The sequence below is a fragment of the Corapipo altera genome, unplaced genomic scaffold (assembly GCF_003945725.1).
Source record: "Corapipo altera isolate COAL_440 unplaced genomic scaffold, ASM394572v1 61148, whole genome shotgun sequence".
Classification (NCBI taxonomy): Eukaryota; Metazoa; Chordata; class Aves; order Passeriformes; family Pipridae; genus Corapipo; species Corapipo altera.
This window is the reverse complement of record NW_020884978.1, coordinates 539,333-558,788: the sequence shown is the minus strand read 5'-3', so window position 1 is coordinate 558,788 and position 19,456 is coordinate 539,333. Positions and strand designations below refer to the sequence as shown.

Here is a 19,456-nt window from a genome sequence, read left to right as displayed (position 1 = left end):
ACACAAGGTAAAAGGGAGGTAACTTGTTTTATCTCTTTACAGGGGCCCAAATAAGTTTTACGATTTGTTTTTCTTTTCTCTCTCCAGGTCATATTGACCTTACACGATTTCTTTTAATTAGCCCAAATCATTTTCTCAGTTTATCACAGCAGTCCTACTGGTTTTTGGAAATAATTTTGTCTAATATTTTTTAATGTGTCCTGTCACTGTCTCTTCTAATTGTCTGTTTAAAAACCACTGAAATTTAATAATTTTATTTCTGGTACATCTGTCTTAATTTACTGACTCCTCACACGGCAGCTATTGACAGACTTGCACACCTGAATGCATGCATTTATCTTCATCATGTCACATTGGGTAGATGATGAATCTATTTAAAGAGATTCCAGGATTCCTAGAGAGAACTGTGTCCTCCATCAGGGAGCACTTCAGTGCCTGACTTATTTGCCCATTGACCTGGTTTAGAAGCCTAGGTAGAACAGGATTAGTGAGTAGGCACCATGTATAAATAATAACTGTGCGGTCAATGCAGAATCAGAAGCCAGGATTCTGCCTTTGAACATGGTAATTTTTTTTCCTTTTGTCTGATGATGCTTCCTACTTTTCAATACATGGAAGGAAGATATACTGCAGTGCAGACTGATAGCGAGTTTGCTTTCTTAAGAGATTGAAAATGTGAGTTTGAATTGTATTAGGCAAATGAGAGAAATGAATAAAACTTTTCCACATCCAGCATGACTGCTAAAGATTAAGCTGATTTATGTAGATGTTATTGCCTTCTCTGTATTGTAAAGCTGAGAAATTGCCCTCACACTGTATTGTGAGAAATGTCTTGTTATTTAATTTAGAAAAACACAATTACCTGTGAAACAAGGGAACTGTAATGACAAGGAAAGTTTTATTTGCAGTGTGCGCTGTGTGCCCCCTCCACCTAAGTCCAGGGAGGAAGGACCCTTTACCAGCCCCCTCCACCTAAGTCCAGGGAGGAAGGACCTTTTACGTTTAAATTTCGGGCATTTTATAGTTTAACAAAATCCCACCCTTTCATGTCAGCTAATACATATTCATTTTTGCCTTAAAAAGTTGTTTCTCCAAAAGGGGGGATGTTCCCCTCCTCCCGATTGGCTGCGAGGCATCCCCTGTCAAGATGATGGATCCTCCTTTGTTCTCATCACGTGGGGAGAGGCCCCTGTGCTCAAAATGACCAAAAAGGTTTTCATTTACAGAGGCTCTTTCTCTGGCCTTACATTTACCTAGAATTCCCTATTCCGGCTGCAAGGAGCCCTAGCACCAGGCCCAAGCAGGACTGGGTACCTTTTAACTTCATGATACACCTGTAAGTTTTCTAACATAATTTGTTTGTAATAAAAACCATATTTTTATTTCTCATAGTATGACAAGCTTGCTTTGGTAGATAACATGTAGAGAAGTTCCTCTGGGAGGCTAGAAGATGTTTTAGTTTATGGACTCTGGTGTTTAAGAATGTGGGATTAAACCTCTTTGTCTTGTCAACAATGGGATGCTTTAGGATGTCAGGAGCAAAATCCTAACCATCTGGGGAACTTTATTGTCACAAACAGAGGCAGTATGGATTTTGCACAGTAGAAATACAAAGCTGCAGAGCAGATATGTAGAGACTTTGCATTTGTGGAGTTGGACCTAAATCCCAATCCATTCTCTTGTTGCTGTGAAGGGAAATTGAGACTGAACATGTCTTACAGTCATTCACAAAGGCCCTGCTAAGGACGATCAGTGAAATTCTCAAAAAGAACGACAGGATGCACATCTGGAGTGTAAGTCAAAGCCTCAGTTAAGAGCCCTAGTTTCCATGTAGAAAATGTGTTCTCATCACATACCTAATGAGTGACATTTTGTAATAGTATGTGTATTTATTGTTCTATCATCTTCTGACTCACATTCAGGGGTCTGCAAATTTGGATCTTCAAATTCTCAACAGACTATTGCTGTACTGCCAAATCTGACTGACAAATCTTTGGAAACCTAAATATAATGTAAATAGATATGTTAAAGATACTTTTGAAAAATATATTTTGTTAATTGATATTAACACATTCATTACACAATCTTTGGTCAAATTAAGCAAGAATTAATAAATAGAATAAATTAAAAAAATACTACCTGGCATTTGTTGCTTCTGGTTTTGTAGCAATGACATTGAGAAGGGTTCAGTTAACTGTTTTGGGTTTTTTTTTAAATCCTGATTGGTAAGTATTAAATATCCTTCTCAGGCCTATAAAAAAATTTTACTATATAAAGGACAGACTTCTACTTTGCAAAGCAATATCCTAAATAAATGTGATAAACAAAGTCTCGAGTTTCTATAAGTTTCGAATAATAGTTTATTATATGGTAAAAGCAAGCAGCCAGTTGGGTGACAGAAATGGGACCAGTTTCCCAAATCTGCATACCCTTACTACAGGGTACATTTAGTATTTATCTTAGCTACTTCATGCATATTAATTATATCATACATATACACTCTACAGGGTTTTGTTAAGTATTTAATATATGGGTTTTCTTACAACTAAAGCTAAAAGGGTTATCTCTACAACCAGTCATAATTCATGCATTCTTGGATGAACAGACGCCTAAAGATTTAAAGTTCTACTATATTTTATTCTTAGGACAGTAAGGAGGTTTTAGGCCTCTTGACCTTGTGAGGGTCTGTTTTATTTCTTTATGGGGGTGTAATTAAGTTTTACAATCCGTTTGTTTTATTTTGATGTAATCACCCATTTGTTTCACAAATCACAATTATTTATATATCACAATAAAATTTTAAAATGCATATGTGTCAGAATTTTATCATCTTTTATGAAATAAATATGGTAGAATCAGAGTTTAATCAATTAGAACAAAGTTTAACAGTAGAGCAATTGAAGATATTACAAATTAATTCTTGCTTTCACTGTTTTCTTTTTGGATGGTTGTTCCAACCCATTTAGGTACAGAGAGGCAAAGTGTGCCTCTATCCGTAAATGTGGGAAGGAATTTAAGTTCACATATACCCAAAAGTGAGATTTAGACACAAATGAGGTCAAATGTTGGTATCCAAAACGATAATTCAACTTTATTAACTATAAGAGAGGTAGACAGAGAGAGAAGGAAAAATAGAGAAAAGTGGGGAAAGTTAAGAATAATTATTAGAAGCACAGGAAAGAATATTGCCACCACCAGGATTTAAATGCTGGATCGCGTCCTTGGGGATGGGGGGGGAGATCTCAGTCAGATCGTTCTCCGGTCTTTTGTCTCTGCAGCATGAGTGATGAGTGGAGTTCCCGCAGTGTGTCCTGGGTCCGGCCGGGCTGGTCGCAGTGCTGCGTGGGCAGTGCCGGGGCACGGCTTGTGTGCGGACACTGGAGTGTGTCCACACGGCGTGTGCCGGGCGGCGAGTGTGTGTGTGCGCCCGCAGTACGTGCCGGCGGTGTGTGTGGGAGCAGGGTTTCCCGCCTTAGGGCAGCGCAACCCCGGCTCGCCGGAATGTGGGAAAATCCCTGTAGCCGAGCTGCAGCGTGTCCCCGCGGCTTGTGTGTGAGGTCTGCGCGTCCCCGCGGCTCATGAGGGGGGCAGGGTTCCCGCCTTCGATCTTCCGCGTGACTTACCCGATCTCCAGGCGTGTCTTTGATCTCTCCCCAGGCACGTCTTAGACACTTGCTTACATAGGGTCAGAGATGGCAATGCCTCACGGCAGGTGGCAACAACGTAGCAACGACACGTTTAACATGCACTGCATGAAGGTGCTGCTGTAACAGTCAAGACAATTCGCTTCTCGCAGTTTTAACAAAGACAAACACAGGGCAATGACGAAGTATGCTCCGCTTGTACCAGTTCTTTACAATGGTAACAGCTCAATAGTATTTGTAATAAAAGAGAATAGTTATTTAGCGCTTTTTGCATGTTCAGTGTGTTGTACGTTCACTAGCTAATCAGTCTGTCACCTTGGTTAGCAGGTAAGTAGGTAATCATTATCGCAGTGATTGTAGGTGGAAGAATGGAGACAAAGGCTATGTCTACATTAGCAAGTAATGTGGACAGGAGAGAGTAGGTCTGTAGGGGAAAAAAGTACATGTTGAGATCCTGATGTCCCTGTTCCAGGTTTTTTTTGCTTGTTTCTTTTTCCTTCAGACCATGTCTAGTCTGATCTCAGGGACTAAATGCCTGTTTGTGGCTAGAATGCATTGTATGATCTTGGAGTACACCTGTCAGGATGTACTTAGTTTCCATTTGCCTCCTTAACTTCATTCTAAAGGAATCCAGTTCCTCACTTGGGGATTATTAGATGCTAATGCATAGGATATGCACAATAAACTGGGACAATCAGGAGGTTCACTTCAAAAGTATGCTCCTGAACCTAACTTAGGTTCAGAAGGATACTCTGGACAGTGATTTTCAGTGGGAGTTTTGCCATGCCTACAGACTAAGAAAGCCAAACATTCATTTACAGTTTGACTCGATTGACTTAAAGGTCTTTTCCAACCTAAACAAGTCTATGATTCTATGATTTTCGGATCTACTAAACACAGCCTAAGTAGCAAAAGGCTTATGTTTACTAGACATCTCTAAATAGTATTTTATGTACAAAGAATTATAACTTGACCCTAGTGATTGAATACTACTTTGCACAAAAAGAACATTGCTATAGGTCATGCATTATTTTTAAATAATAGGAAAAATAGTTGTTTATTAAATGAGATGAAGAAGACAAAGCAAAATGGGGGAAAAACTGAGACAAGATTGGATTTGGACCTAGGAAATTGGCTAACTGAATTCACAGGACACGAAAATTTAAACCATGAACTTTCTTGCCAGTCATTCTCCAACATCACAGACCAAGAGAATCTCAGAGAATTTTTATTTTATGGTTTCAAAGAAAATTAATAAATATATCTTGAATTTAATTATAAAGATGATAATTTCAAGTAAACAGTTCATGAAGGACTGTATCCCATGGGAAGCAGGGAAATAGTGTGAGGAAGGAGCAGCAGAGAGGAAGTGTTATGAACTGACTGCAACTGCCATTCCCCATTCCCCTGGGCTGCTCAGGGAGGGCATGTAGACGAGTCAGGAGTGAAGTTGAACCTGGGAAGAAGGGAGAGGTGGGAGTAAAGTGTTTTTAATTTTGTTCTTATTTCTCACTATCCTACTGTTACAATTAATTGACAATAAATTAAATTAATTTCCCCAATTCGAGTCTGTTTTGCCCATGACAGTAACTGGTAAGTGATCTCCCTGTCCTTATCTTGACCCATGAGCTTTTTGTCATATATTCTCCCCCTGTTCCATTGATGGAGGGGAGTGATATAGAGGGGCTTTGTGGGCACCTGATGGCCAGCCAAGGCCAACCAACCACAGACATTTGTGGTGCCCAAAGTGGGACTATCAAGGAATTAGAGATAAGAGTAGTAATTAGGAGAGGTAATGGGCAAAACACAAACTGAACATTGCTATACAGCAGAACAACTGTGGGAACTTTTGTTCTTGTAATTGTGGTGAAAGAATGAGGGGTGGAGTGTGTGTTAATTATCCATCTTTGTCAGTGTTGTGATGATGTTATTTTGACTTTGCTGTGGGGAATTATTTTTGTTGATGTAAGTGAAGTTTGTTAAGATTGCATGATGAATGTGATCTCCCTGTCCTTATTTCAACCCAGGAGCTTTTGTATTGTATTTTCTCCCCCTATCCAGTTGAAGAGGGGGAGTGATAGAGCAGCTTCGTGGGCACTTGGTGGCCAGCCAAGGTCAACCCACCACAGGAACCAATCTGATAGATAAGTCACATATAGCTGGCTTAACCACACCGGGCTCAAATCTGTTCTCATTCAGGTCAATGGATTTTTCATCACTGAATTGGAAATTAATAGGATCAAGACTCGTACATATAATTTTGTGATATCTTGCAAGGGACTATTTCTTAAATATAAATAAAAAAGCATTAGAGCAAGATAATAAACTTGTAACAGTAGAACTGCATTAGACTAAATATAGGGAATTAGTGGAAAAATTAAGTGTTCTGCTCTTTTCACTTGACAGTTTAGTTTAAAAAATATAGTGGTTACTAGAAAATTAGAATGAACACTAAATAGATTTGACTTCATTTGTTAGTATGCTATAACAAAGATGAAGTCACTGTTCAGGACAGCATTTAAACATCTTTAATCTTATTAAATATTCAGTCCAGTAGAATTTAGTGAAATTAAAGAGGGCTAATAAATTAATTTATAAAGCTTGTTATTTGTACATAACTAAGTTACACATCAAAAAAAATAATATGGAGCAGCTGATATGTGGTAGCTATTCACACCATGGTAACTAAGTTCTTGGACTCTTCCTTCCATTTAGAAAAACTATTTATATATTTCGGTTACTAAGTGATGTGCAGAAATTTTTCTAAAGCATCTAATACTTTTTATTCTTTATTTTTAAAGAATGCCTCAGAAATTATTAAACCCCCTTGCAATATATTCTCTTTAAGTTTTGTACCCTTATTCACATTAATAAAACCATAGTTTGCAGTAATCTGTTGGGACTACTTAAAGAGTAAGGATGCAAGAATAAAGTCCTTAATAAGGTTTCTACGATTAACCTTTCCTGAGGTCATTATCACTTAATTTATTTTTCCAAGCTGTTCTGTAACTATTTTTTGAAGAAGTGCGACTGTATATTTTCTGTACTACTGAAATCAGTAAATTTGGTAAGTGGTTTATTATTATTACTGGAAGTGGTCTGAAGCTCTCATCTGTTTACTTACATGGTTCAAAGATCATCAGTGGGAGATTGAACAGCTAGCTAGGTGTGGGTTTGTATGAAGGAGCTGTGTCTGAATGGCATGCACAGTCAATTGGAGGTGACACTTCATTCTTTGGTGGTGAATGGGGATCTCTAAATTGTAAATTCTGCAAAATGATATCCAAAACCATATAGGGAGTCTGATAATCAGAAATCATTAATTTAGTGGAAAGGAGTAGTGTTTATGATTAATATTTTTCCTTGTGTTGAAAAATTATTGTTTTTAAAGAGACTTTTATAATAAAACATTGAAGGCCTTTAGGGCAATAGTGTTGTTATGCTGTTACTTTTTTATATGTCTAAAAGGGTTAGGCTGTTTTTTTAGTAATTATAAACTATTAACTGTAGTTTCTGTCTATGTGTCCAGGACAGGTCTGAGAAACAAAGAAAACATTCTTCTGTTGCATTTCCCAGAGTTTGTTTTTCACAAGACACTTTCATATGTTCCAATCCTATTTAAACTGTAGCTTCTAAATCCATTTTATCCAATTTAGAGACTTAAAAGAATTTAAGATCAATTATGTTTCCTACATGAGTTCATGCACATGTGCCTTCTTAGAGGTGCTGAAGAAGGACTTAAAGGTGTGATCTAATTTTAAATAAGCCAGTTGGCAGCTGTTCTGTTTTGTTGTTGACAGCTATTTGTGTACCTGGATGTTTTTTTGGTTGAACTGAAATTATAAAAAAATTATGAAGAATGTTGACTTGTGTGGATAACATTTTGATAGTTGAACATGTAAGCTAAAAATTTAGACTCGAACACTTTTCATTTGACTGTTGTGAAAAGGAATGACATATAAAATTGGTTATTTCCTGGAAGTAAAAGTTTACATTGGAGAAAAGTAAAAAAAATTTTAAAAAAAGACAAGTTACAAGTCCTCCTCCCTCGTGTGAGCTGAAATTTCATTATGATTTGTCTCAGTTTAAGGAGACTGAAGTGTTTTGCTAAGGAGGATGAGTTATGAGATAGACCAAACTCCTCTCTCTCAGCAATTGTAAATCCAAAATTAAGAGGTTCCAATCGAGGAAGTATGGAAAAGAAAAATACCAAGCCTTTGTTAAAGGATATATGTGTATTGACAGAACAACAAAAGAACACAAAAACAACTAAACAAAAATCCTGTAACCAAAAGTCCCCTTCAAAAAGGAAACAGTCTGATACTTCCTGTCCTTTGGTGCAATTCTAACCACGATCGGCAGGGGGCACTGTTGGATTACTGGAGGAGCAGAGCCTGTGGTCCTCGGTGTTGGTCAGCAGAGGGAACTGTTTGGCTCTGGTGGTCGCCACGTGAGGCCCCGGTGCACGGCAGAAGCCGACAATGGAGATTTCCCCCCCCCCATCAAGGAGGGGAAGGGGAAAAGGGTAAAGAAGGGTGGTTTCTTCCCACGAAACTCATGCTGTCTGCGGCTGTCTGTGGCCAGGGCTCCCCCCTTTTGAAATCTGAGCAGATCCGGGCTGGAGACAGAGCAGAGCGTAGGCAAGCCAAGGCTAGAGAGCAGCCAGATGACCAGGTCGAGAACAAAACAGACTCAGAGCTTTTCCAACACACACACACCTTGCCTCCCTTAAGGCAAAAAGTATGCACACGTGGGTGAGTGGGTGTTCTGAGAAACAGATAAAACTATGTGACCCTATAAATTCAGGACCAAGAGGGAGTACAAATTCGAGTCCTTCTGATTATGTGAGAGACAAAAATAAAATGTGAGTAGTGTTTTCATTGTCTCATTACCATGTCAGAGCTCCTTATTGTGAATTTTCATCTAGTTTGGTCTATGCATACTCACTGGGGGAGAAAGGATGAAGAAATAGTTTTAAAGAACAGGTCTTTTGGGGACATAGCTTCTCAGCATTTATTAATATCCTGTGAGAAACTTTCAATTTGAACAGTGGCTTTAGTAAGGAAGAACTATGTTTTGTGCATAGCCAAGAAAGCAACAGTTGCACACTTGGAGCATTAATGTGAAGGGAAAGAGGGAAAGGATTTCACAATGCTTTCTCAAGGCTGATAATTGGAAAGTTTTATACTCTTTAGCCTTACCCTCCCACCTCCCTCCAGTTACCTCTTTTTCTATCCTCTGTTGGAGGTTATGGTTGGAATTATCCATATGGTTAATAGGTAAAGTTTCCTCTGTTTGTGTGTTTTCTTTATTATTTTATTTTATGGAATAGTGGTTTTGTTTGTTCCTTATCAAATGACTAATACACCTCTTCTTCCCCCCCCCCCAAAGTTTAGTTGTGTAATCACATGTAACAATACTGAGGCGAATCTCAGACAACACAGTAGCCAGGATGAGATTATATGGGAGTGAGATGAATGCTCTTTTAAGAAACATCCATGAGTAACCTTGAAACTAGGTAGGTGTAGGTCTAGATAGTTACTGTTTGTTCAGTCTTCTTAATAAGAAAGAGGAGTGTGAAGAAGTTCTATACACTGGTAGAAGGAAAAAGGGTTAAATATGAGAAGGAAATATTTATTGTAAGACAATATTTAACTTACATTGTTAAGATAGTATTATGTTTATGGCACTCTCAAGGTGTATTCTCTTTGAAAACCAATAAGGATACACAATGTGTAATAAATATTGTAAGGTATATTATTTTAAAATTCATGTTATCCATGAGGATTCAAGTTGGTGGAAGGCTTTGATTGCAAGACCATGGACTTGTATTTTTGTGTTTGTTTGTGGTTTGTTTGAAGGAAGAATTACTTTATCATTTTAGTACAAGTGGTATGTTTGAGCCTTGAAAGAATCCTTCTTTCGGATGTAGTTCTGACTGAGTAAATGGAAGTTATGGACAATGGAAACTATAAGAAAAGCATCTAAATAAATACTAATATTTGATATATGATAGCTTTAGGTTTCTAACGTAAGTTGATATATTGAGTATATTATATAGCACAATGAGATCCCAAATAGCTGCATGGGAGAAATGTGTTTAATCTATCATGTTAGAATAACCAACTTGATCTGCATTTATGTTTTGCACCATCTAAACCCATATCATCATGGCTGGGCTTCGCGAACGAAGATTTGAGAAGGTTTTATCCACATTTGTTACAGGCACGTTGGTGACTTATGAGGCCAATACGTGACAGACATATCCGATTGCAAAAGGTACAACAGAAAGACTCCTTAGATGGTGTATTCCGCAAGACACGGTTCTTTCTGCGTTGCCTTTTCTCCTCGAGAGTGATCCTGCGTGTGTTCTCAAAGGCATCCACAGCGTTATAGATGGTGTGTCTCCAGGTCTCCTGATTTGAGACCAGAGTAGACCAGTTATGGTGATCAATATGGCCAAGGCTGAGATGTTGTTTCAGGGAGTCCTTGAATCTTTTCTTTGGGGCTCTTCTCTTGCAGCAGTCGGTGGCAAGTTCACCATAAAGCAAGATCTTAGGGAGGCGGTGGTCCTTCATCCTGGAGATGTGCCCTGCCCATCGCAACTGTGTTCTCATCAGCATGACCTCTATACTTGTGACTGCTGCTTGCTCAAGAACAGATGTATTGGTCACATGATCTGACCAGTGGATGTTTAGGATTGTACGGAGGCAGCGTTGATGGAAGCGTTCTAGGAGACGCAGGTGGTGGCGGTAGATGACCCATGATTCGAAACCATACAGGAGAGTAGACAGCACTATGGCTCTGTAAACACTGATCTTGGTGCTTTTCTTCAAGTGTTTATTACGCCATACTCTTTTGTGGAGTTTTCCGAAAGCACTGTATGCCTTTGCCAACCTGTTGTCTATCTCCCTGTCAATCTTACCGTCCGAGGAGATGAGACTGCTTAGGTAATTAAACTGCTGGACTGATTTGAGCTCTGATTGGCCAATGGTGATGTGGGGATGATGGGGGACTTCCTGAGGTGCAGGTTGATGGAGAACCTCTGTCTTCTTTAAGCTGACTTCCAAGCCAAAAAGCTCAGCAGCATCTGCAAAGCAGGATGTTAAACGCTGCAGGGCTGCTTCTGTGTGGGCGACAAGGGCAGCGTCATCAGCATAAAGCAACTCCCGGACAAGATGGTTTGGGGTCTCGGTGTGGGCCTTCAGACGCCTTAGATTGAATAGGTTTCCATCAGTACGGTATCGAATGTAGATACCATCCTGATCATCGAGGTCTACTGTGACCCTTTGGAGTATCATGCTAAAAAAGACTGTGAATAAGGTAGGAGCTAGAACGCAGCCTTGTTTCACACCATTCTTAATTAAAAAGGGCTCAGAAAGTGTGTTGCCATACCTGACTTGGCCGTGCTGATCCTCATGAAGTGAGATGATCATTTTAAGGAACTTGGGGGGACAACCTAAACGTTCAAAAATCTACCACAGACCTTTTCTGCTCACAGTATCAAAAGTCTTGGTGAGGTCGACAAAGGTTACATAGAGACCTTTGTTCTGTTCCCTACACTTCTCTTGCAGTTGTCTGAGAACAAATACCATGTCTGTGGTGCTTCTGTTGGCTCTGAAACCACACTGACTTTCAGGTAGGATACTCTTGAACAGACTAATACCCACTATAGCAGAAGGGATCCTACCTGAAACCCATATGATAATGTTCTTTCTTTTGCATGACTAAACAACATATAAAAAGGTTCAAAATCAAAGTATCAGTTGCTAGCAGATTGAGGGAGGTGATTCTCCCCTTCTACTCCACTCTTGTGTGATCCCTACCTGGAGTACTGCACCAAGTTCTGGGGTCCCCAGCACAAGAAAGACATGGGCTTGTTGGAGCGGGTCCAGAAGAGTGCCACAAAAATGATCAGAGGGCTGGAGCACCTCTCTGAAGGAAAAGCTGAGAGAGTTGGGGTTGTTCAGCCTGGAGAAGGCTCTGAGGAGACCTTATCGCAGTCTTTCAGTATATAAAGGGGGCTTATAAGAAAAACAGAGACTTTTTGCCAGTGCCTGTAGTGATGGGATTTCACAGATTTCACAGAATATTCTGAGTTGTAAAGGACCCACAAGGATCATCGAGTCCAGCTCTTACAGGAATGGCCCATACAGGGATCGAAACCATGACCTTGGTGTTATTAACACCAATGGTTTTAAACTTAAAGAGCATAAATGTAGTTTAGATATTAGGAAGAAATTCTTTACTGTGAGGGTGGTGAGACACTGGTTGTCCAGAGAAGTTGTGGATGGCCCCTCCCTGGAAGTATTCAAGGCCAGGTTGGATGGGGCTTTGAGTAACCGCCAGGGGGGTTGTAACTAGATGTTTTTTAAGGTCCCTTCCAACTCAAACCATTCTATGATTCTATGAAATATAGGCAAAAGCCTAGAATTTGAGTGAATCTCTCTTCTGGAAACAGTGGCCAAAAATTTGTGAGGGGAAAAAAACATGAAAGCACTAATAAGCACTTGCTGTTCTTAGTCTCTCATTTAAGATAATGATATTTAATTATATAGGAAATGCTGCTTGACATAAATACTGAACTGTAACAGAAGTATAACTATTCCTATCACTTCTGTTTTCAGTAAAGAGATGTTTATGCGGGCTTTGGTATGATAAAGCAAATAATTTTTAAAGTATTTATACATTCTAAGAAACAAAATACTCTGCAGTAAACTTTGATTTCCTGGATGAAGGCCCTTAATACAAGCGGGAGGTCAAGAGTTAATGTTACTCTGTCAAAAAAGACTTTACAAATGTAAAATATGTGAAATATTAACTCCCCCTTTGGAAAGTGTACTTTTATCTTTTTGTACTTCAGTTTTTAACATATTAAAAATTAACAAATTGCATAACGTATCAGGTTTTAATTTGCATTTCTGATGTATACAAACATACATCAAGTATACTTTCCAGATAGTGCTTATTTAAAATATCAAATAGAAAATCTAGCACCAAATATTTTATCTACAGTTTCTGGAAGAAAAATGTACAAAGTTGTATTTCTGTGGTAAATGTGTGGGTTTGTTTTTTTCCTAGATATGTTTTCGTACATGATAATAATACTAGAAAACATCAAGAGATCCAGACTCATCTTTTCCATTTATAATCACTGAAATTTCATTCAGTGGAGAAAAATGTTAATCCATGGGGCTGGAGAGGGAGGACAGGACAAATTAGGAGGAGTTGTTGATTCCCTCGAGGGTAGAGAGGCCTTAGAGAGAGAACTTGATAGATTAGAGTGCTGGGCAATCTCCAACCTTGTGAAATTCAAGAACAACAAATGCTGGATTCTGCACCTGGGACAGTGTAATCTTAGGTGTAAGTATAGATTGGGGTCAAGTGGCTGGAGTGCAACCCTGCAGAAAGGGATCTGGGGGCTTTGGCTGATGGTAGGTTCAATATGAGTCAACAATGTGCCCTGGTGGCCAAAAGGACCAACTGTGTCCTGGGGTGCATTAAGCACAGTATAGCTAACTGATCGAAAGAAGTACTGGTCCCACCATACTCAGGACTGGTGCAGCCTCACCTTGAGTACTGTGTGCAGTTTTGGGGTCCACAATATAAGGAGGGCAACAAAGATGGTGAAAGGCCTCAATGGCATGAATTATGAGGAGCATCTGAAGATACTTAGGTTTGCTCAGTTTAGAGAAGAGGAAACTGCAGGGTGACCTCATTTCTGTCTACAACTTCCTCAAGGGAGGCAGCAGAGGGGAGTTGCTGAACTATTCTCTGTTGTGTCTGGTGACAGGACATGAGGGAATGGTTTAAAACTGCATCGGGGAAATTCAGATTAGATATTAGGAAATAATTCTTCACTGAGAGGGTGGTCAAGCACTGGAACAAGCTCCCCAGGGAAGTGGTCATGGCCCCGAGCCTGTTGGTGTTCAAGAAGTGTTTGGACAGTGCTCTTAGGTTAACATTTAGGTTGCCCTATGTAGAGTCAGGAGTTGGACTCTATGAGAGAAAAAAGAACAGGTAAGGATTCATGAGTTGAGATAGGAACTGGGAGAGGTCACTAATTACCTTCACGGGCAAAACAGACTCAAAGTGGGGATAGTACTTAAGTTTATTACTAACAGGATCAGAGACAAAGAGTGAGAAATAAAACAGTCTTAAAAACACCTTCCCCCCACCCCTCCTTCCTTCTATGTTCTTCCTCCTCCCCCCCAACGGTACAGGGGGATGGGGAAATGGGGGTTACGGTCAGTTGTTGTTTCTGCTGCTGCTCAGGGAGAGGAGTCCTTCCCCTGCTCCCGTGGGGTCCCTCCCACAGGAGACAGCCCTTGATGGACCTCTCCAGCGTGAGTCCGTCCCATGGGCAACAGTTCTTCTCAAACTGCTGTCCCGTGGGTCACTCCTCCATGGGGTGCAGTGCTTCACAAATGAGCTGTACCGGCGTGGGTCCCCCACAGGGGCCACAAGTCCTACATGGGGAAAACCTGCTCCAGTGTGGGCTTCCCTCTCCACAGGTTGCAGGTCTCTGGCAGGACCCTGCTCCATCTTGGGCCTCCCACAGGGTCACAGCCTCCTTCATGCATCCACCTGCTCCACCATGGGCTCCTCCATGGGTTGCAGGTGGGTCTCTGCACCCCGATGGTCCTCCATGGGCTGCGGGTGGACAGCCTGCTCCACCATGGTCTGCACCACGGGCCGCAGGGGCCTCAACTCTGGCGCCTGGAGCACCTCCTCCCCCTCCTGCACTGACTTTGGTGTCTACCTTGTTGTTCTCATATTCTCACTCTACTCTTCCCTGACTGTAATTCTTTCTGCTCCACAACCTTCTGTTCTTAAATATGTTATCACAGAGGTGTTACTATTGCTCCTGATTGGCTTGGCCTTGGCCAGTGGCAGGAAGTCCATCCTGGAGCCGACTGGCATTGGCTCCACTGGACAAGGGAAACTTCTAGCAGCTTCTAACAGAAGCCACCCCTGTAGCCCCCCCGCTACCAAAACCCAGCCACAGAAACCCACTACAGTTGGTTAGAGCATGATGCTAATAATGCCAAGGTTGTGGGTTTGATTCCCATACGGGTCATTCACTTTAGAGTTGGACTCGATCCTCGTGGGTACCTTCCAACTCAGAATATTCTGTAATAAAAGAAACACTCTGTGATCTACCACCTCTCTGGACATTTTTTAAATTCCTCCAAGGATGGTGACTCAACCACTTCCATGGGCAGCCTATTCCAATGCTTGATAACCCTTTTGGTGAAGAATTTCTTTCTAATATCCAACTTGAACCTCCCCTGTCACAACTTGAGGCCATTTCTTCTCATCCTATCACCTGCTACTTGGGAAAAGAGACTGACACCAACTTTGCTACAATCTCCTTTCAGGTAGTTGTAGAGAGCGATAAGGTCTCCCCTGAACCTCCTTTTCTCAAGACTAAGCAACCTCAGCTCCCTCAGCCACTCCTCATAAGACTTGTGCTCTAGACCCTTCATCAGCTTTGTTGTGCCTCTTTGGACACTCTCCAGTACCTTGATGTCTTTCTTGTAGTGAGGGGTCCAAATCTTAACACAGTATTTGACGTGTGGCCTCACCAGTGATGAGTACAGGGGGGCAGGCGATCCACTTTCCTAGTCCTGCTGGCCACACTATTTCCGAAACAGACCAGGATGCCATTGACCTTTTTGCCCACCTGGGCACACTACTGGCTCATGTTCCAGTTGGCTGTCCATCACCCTCAGGTCCTTTTCCACTGGGCAGCTTTCCAGCCACTCTTCCCAAGCCTATAATGTCTATGGAATTGTTATGACTGAAGTGCAGGACATGTGACACTCCATGCAGTTAAGGAGGGCTGGAAATGTTTTCTTTAGTGTTGCTTCTGGTTTAACCACAAGATCAGTCTGTGGGAAGAAACAGGATGGTTTATTGAGCATTGACCTAAGAAGGGACAGACTTGAGAAAGCACAGAGAAAGGACATTTTTATATATGTATGTCTAGTATTATATTTTTTTTTGTGTGGCTATATAAAAAAAGACATTGGATCCAGTTCTGTTCCCTTACAGACTTCTAGAAAAGCTGAAAATAGGAGTAAAAATAGTTTTAATTCAGCACCATTGAATCACAATTTTTGCAAATTTTAGTATACCTTTTGATCTCCAAATACAGTTTATTATCAACCTTAGGCTGACAAAGCCTTAATACAGTGCCACCCAATTAAAGAATCACAAAGAATCACCAACTCCTTTGGGTTTATTTTCTTGTTTGTCTATATATTGCAATTTTTTATAGACTCACAGAGTAAATATTCTGAAGTACTGTTTTCTCTAATGTAATGCAGATGACTTTATCAGCATGTTTTCTTTTCAATTGTGTATGATTTTAATTGGTACCTAAACTCCCACTAAAGAATTACAAGCTTCAAGTTTTACTTATTTTTAAAACCAAGTAGATGATACAAACATGTTCTTACCATCTCAGTGGCTATATTTTTATTTGTTACTACCTGTCCCAGAAAGGGGGGGGAGGGTAACCCAGGTTCTTATTAATAAATCCCTTGGGGTGGATTAGAGTGAAACGACACTAAATAATTGGTGTTTGAAAACATATATATGTAGGGTTTATTTTAGAACAATTTTGTTTCAAAGGTAAACAAGTATGTTGCCATTTTGGGTGTTATCATCTATATCTCTCATCTATAGCAGTATGGCATAAAGATAACCTTTAGGGAAAATGCATAAGGGAGAGAAAGGAAAGACAGGATAAGGGTAAGGGAGAGTAAGGGAAAGAAAAGATGAGAGTGGAAAAATGTATATAGTCACCGCCCATGGGGTCCAATAATGGAACTTGGTAGTTGCAGCTTCCATATCTGATTTTCTTATGTATTAGTTAAAACAAAGTTTTTAATAAGAGTTAATCCTGTCAAAATGCATACCATATACTATTCTGTGCTTTATGGATTCATATTGAACAGACTCTTGTACTAAATGTGGGACATATCTTGCAGGAAAAAATGGAAAATATTACAGAATTATTAAGGCAATGTGCAATATGGTGCTTTATTTCACTTCATATATATAAGAACTTGACTCCATTGTGTAGGTTTCAGAAAACGGGGAAAAATTGAGATCTGAGGGTACCCTGAAACATTTATTTTTTTTAGCATGCAGTAGTTCTACATTGCCTGAGTCTGTAATTTTATAAACTCTTGAAAAAAAGAAATGTTCTCTCCCCTCTGGTAGATTACATCCTGGTGGCTGGTTAATGCCCTGCAGAGATGGTCTGTATATTTGGTGCTTTGCTCTTGATCACAGCAGTTTGGGGATCATAGTGAAGGCTGATTGTAGAAGCAGGTTTGGTCTAACCTTTCAACTCTGGAGAAGTTTCATTGCAGCAACAACCATTTGTGTTTCCACAAAAAAAGGAAAATAGGCCTGTATATAACATTGTACTTGATTTTCTAGGAATGTGTGTGTAAGGAAGACTTGTGTTAAAAGTTTGGTCTATACATGGGGCTGAAGGTTTCAAAACAAAGTCCACAGTGTCACAGTCTGTTTGGATCTCAAATTTTCAGGACAACATACTCTGTGATTTAAACTTTATATCATGGTCTCAAGAAATACAAACGGGCTCAATCCCCTTTTGACCAGACTACTCTATCATGTGAATCCACTTATTCACCATTGAAGTCATAAGGTTTCATAACTTATAACCCATAACTCTTAATATTGTGTACCTATGAGCAAAAGAAAAGAATTAGTTACCTAACCGACAGTGAGAGTGCTCATCCTTTCTCTTCTATCATGGTGCGGGCGTCTCCTGTATCACACTGGGAAACATGAAAGCCTCAGCAGTCCAGCTGCTGTTGGAGCCACTTAAAAAGATTTTTGGGTAAGCTTATGTTTTATACTCTCCAGCTTGGAGATTTGGTCTATACTATTTCCATAATTTAGCAGATTCTGAGGAGACTGCCAGACAAAAGAAAATGGCTGAAGGAGACAACAATTTGGAGGTGATAATGGTTGTATATTGGCCCTTTAGCTCTTTCTGGCCACCTATCCTCTGCCTACCTGGTGCTTTGGCTTTGACCTAATGGTGCTGCTCCCAGCATACATCAGGCCTCAGCAGGAGCTGCCTTAGCCAAAAAATTAAGCAGGAGTTGAATGAACAGTCATGCATAGTAAAGACAAAATCTTTTAGAGACTTCAAGGTTATATTTGGTGGTGTACTACCTGAAGTACTTAAGAGTTGCAAGCACAGAATCATGCTTTAGCCTTGCATTGCACTGCTTGTGAAATACACTACTCTGAAACGCCTAAAATATCATGTAAAACATAAGGCTTTCTTTGTCCTGGGAGCCAAGTATGATGCCTGAAAGCTTTATAAAAATGATCAAAATAAAATCTAGGCTGAAAGGCTAAGAAGTACTGCACACAGGTAAATGCATTACATTTCTTAGGGAGCTAAGAAGCTAGGTGAACATACAGCATTCTGTGCAACTGTTTGTTTTAAATTTCAATTCCTCCTTATAAGTTATTCATATGATTTTTTTGCTTAGATGAGCTCTCCTAATCACAGAGAGAATGAATTGGGCCAAAGGAAAAATGTTGTGTGATATATTTTGTGCGAAATTCCAAACAAGCAAATCTTAACTTTAAATTGTTAAACATGCAGAATGTTAACTTATTTGTGCTTTGTGTAAAGTACAAAGATGCAAAGAAATTTAAAGAAAGTAATGACTCCCCATTAACAAATATGAGCCAAATTTTACTTAAAGTTGATTTTATATATTTCTGAGGTTGAAGTTTGCACAACTGTAATTGTTATATTATTTGTCTTTCTAACAAATTTATGTATTGGCTGTATATTGCTGCTTAACATAATGTCCTGAAAGTTGGCCAAGTAAGCTAATTTTTTTTCTTACTCTTAATTTTTGTGATAGAACATCTCATAGAAATTCCCTATAGTTGAGAACTATATCTTCAGGAATGGAAATTTATGCTTATAATTTTAAATACACAGTGGCGTATTCTAGATTTTTTTAGAGTATATTTTGTTTTAGTTATTAGTTTAGTTAGTAACTCATTGCTATCTTTTTTATTTCTACTTCTATTTTGTCTTCAAAATAAAAGTTTCAATTCGTTGTTGCTTCAGTTGTTACTGTGTTACTGCTGTTTTGATATTGAACTGATCCTTGTAGCAAGCACCATAACCACTTGACAGTGTTCTGCCCTGCACTGAACAAGCTGTCTGCTTTGTGCAGAAGTCATGTTTGTGTCCAGTGGCTGAAGTATCTTCTTATTTGTCTTGCAGGCACAGGAGAGAGTGGCAAAAGCACGTTCATCAAACAGATGAGAATCATTCATGGATCAGGTTACTCTGATGAAGACAAAAGGGGATTTACAAAACTGGTGTACCAGAATATATTTACAGCAATGCAGGCCATGATCAGAGCCATGGATACCCTCAAAATCCCATACAAGTACGAACATAATAAGGTGAGATTTTTGTTTATTTCCATAGCTGAAACTTTTCCTCTTTTATCTTTAGGAAATGTACTGAAGGTCTCTAAAAATTATAAATCACATACGAATTATATTTTACCTAAAGTTTAGAAGAAAAGGGCTTCTTCCAGTCCTGCCTCTAGTTCTCTGCCCTTTGCACTGCTCTGACAACACAGGTGCTGTTCTTAACAAGAATGTCTGAAGGGTTTGTTATAGCAAGCAGGCTGGTGTTTGCCTGTGACAGAGTTGCTTTGAATCCCTTCTTTCACTTCTTTAATTCTCATGTGCATCAGAGTTCATAAAATGTATGCCTTGTC

The 19,456-nt window shown here is 39.8% G+C and overlaps 1 protein-coding gene across 1 annotated transcript in view; it reads left to right on the top strand.

Annotated features, from left to right (window-relative positions):
- Window positions 1-19,456, top strand: part of LOC113957785 (guanine nucleotide-binding protein G(q) subunit alpha) — a 164,403-nt gene that overhangs the window by 19,978 nt on the left and 124,969 nt on the right. The window contains exon 2 of the mRNA XM_027665558.1: window positions 18,949-19,133. Within this exon, the coding sequence (XP_027521359.1) occupies window positions 18,949-19,133 (185 nt within the window). The remainder of the gene's footprint in view (window positions 1-18,948; window positions 19,134-19,456) is intronic.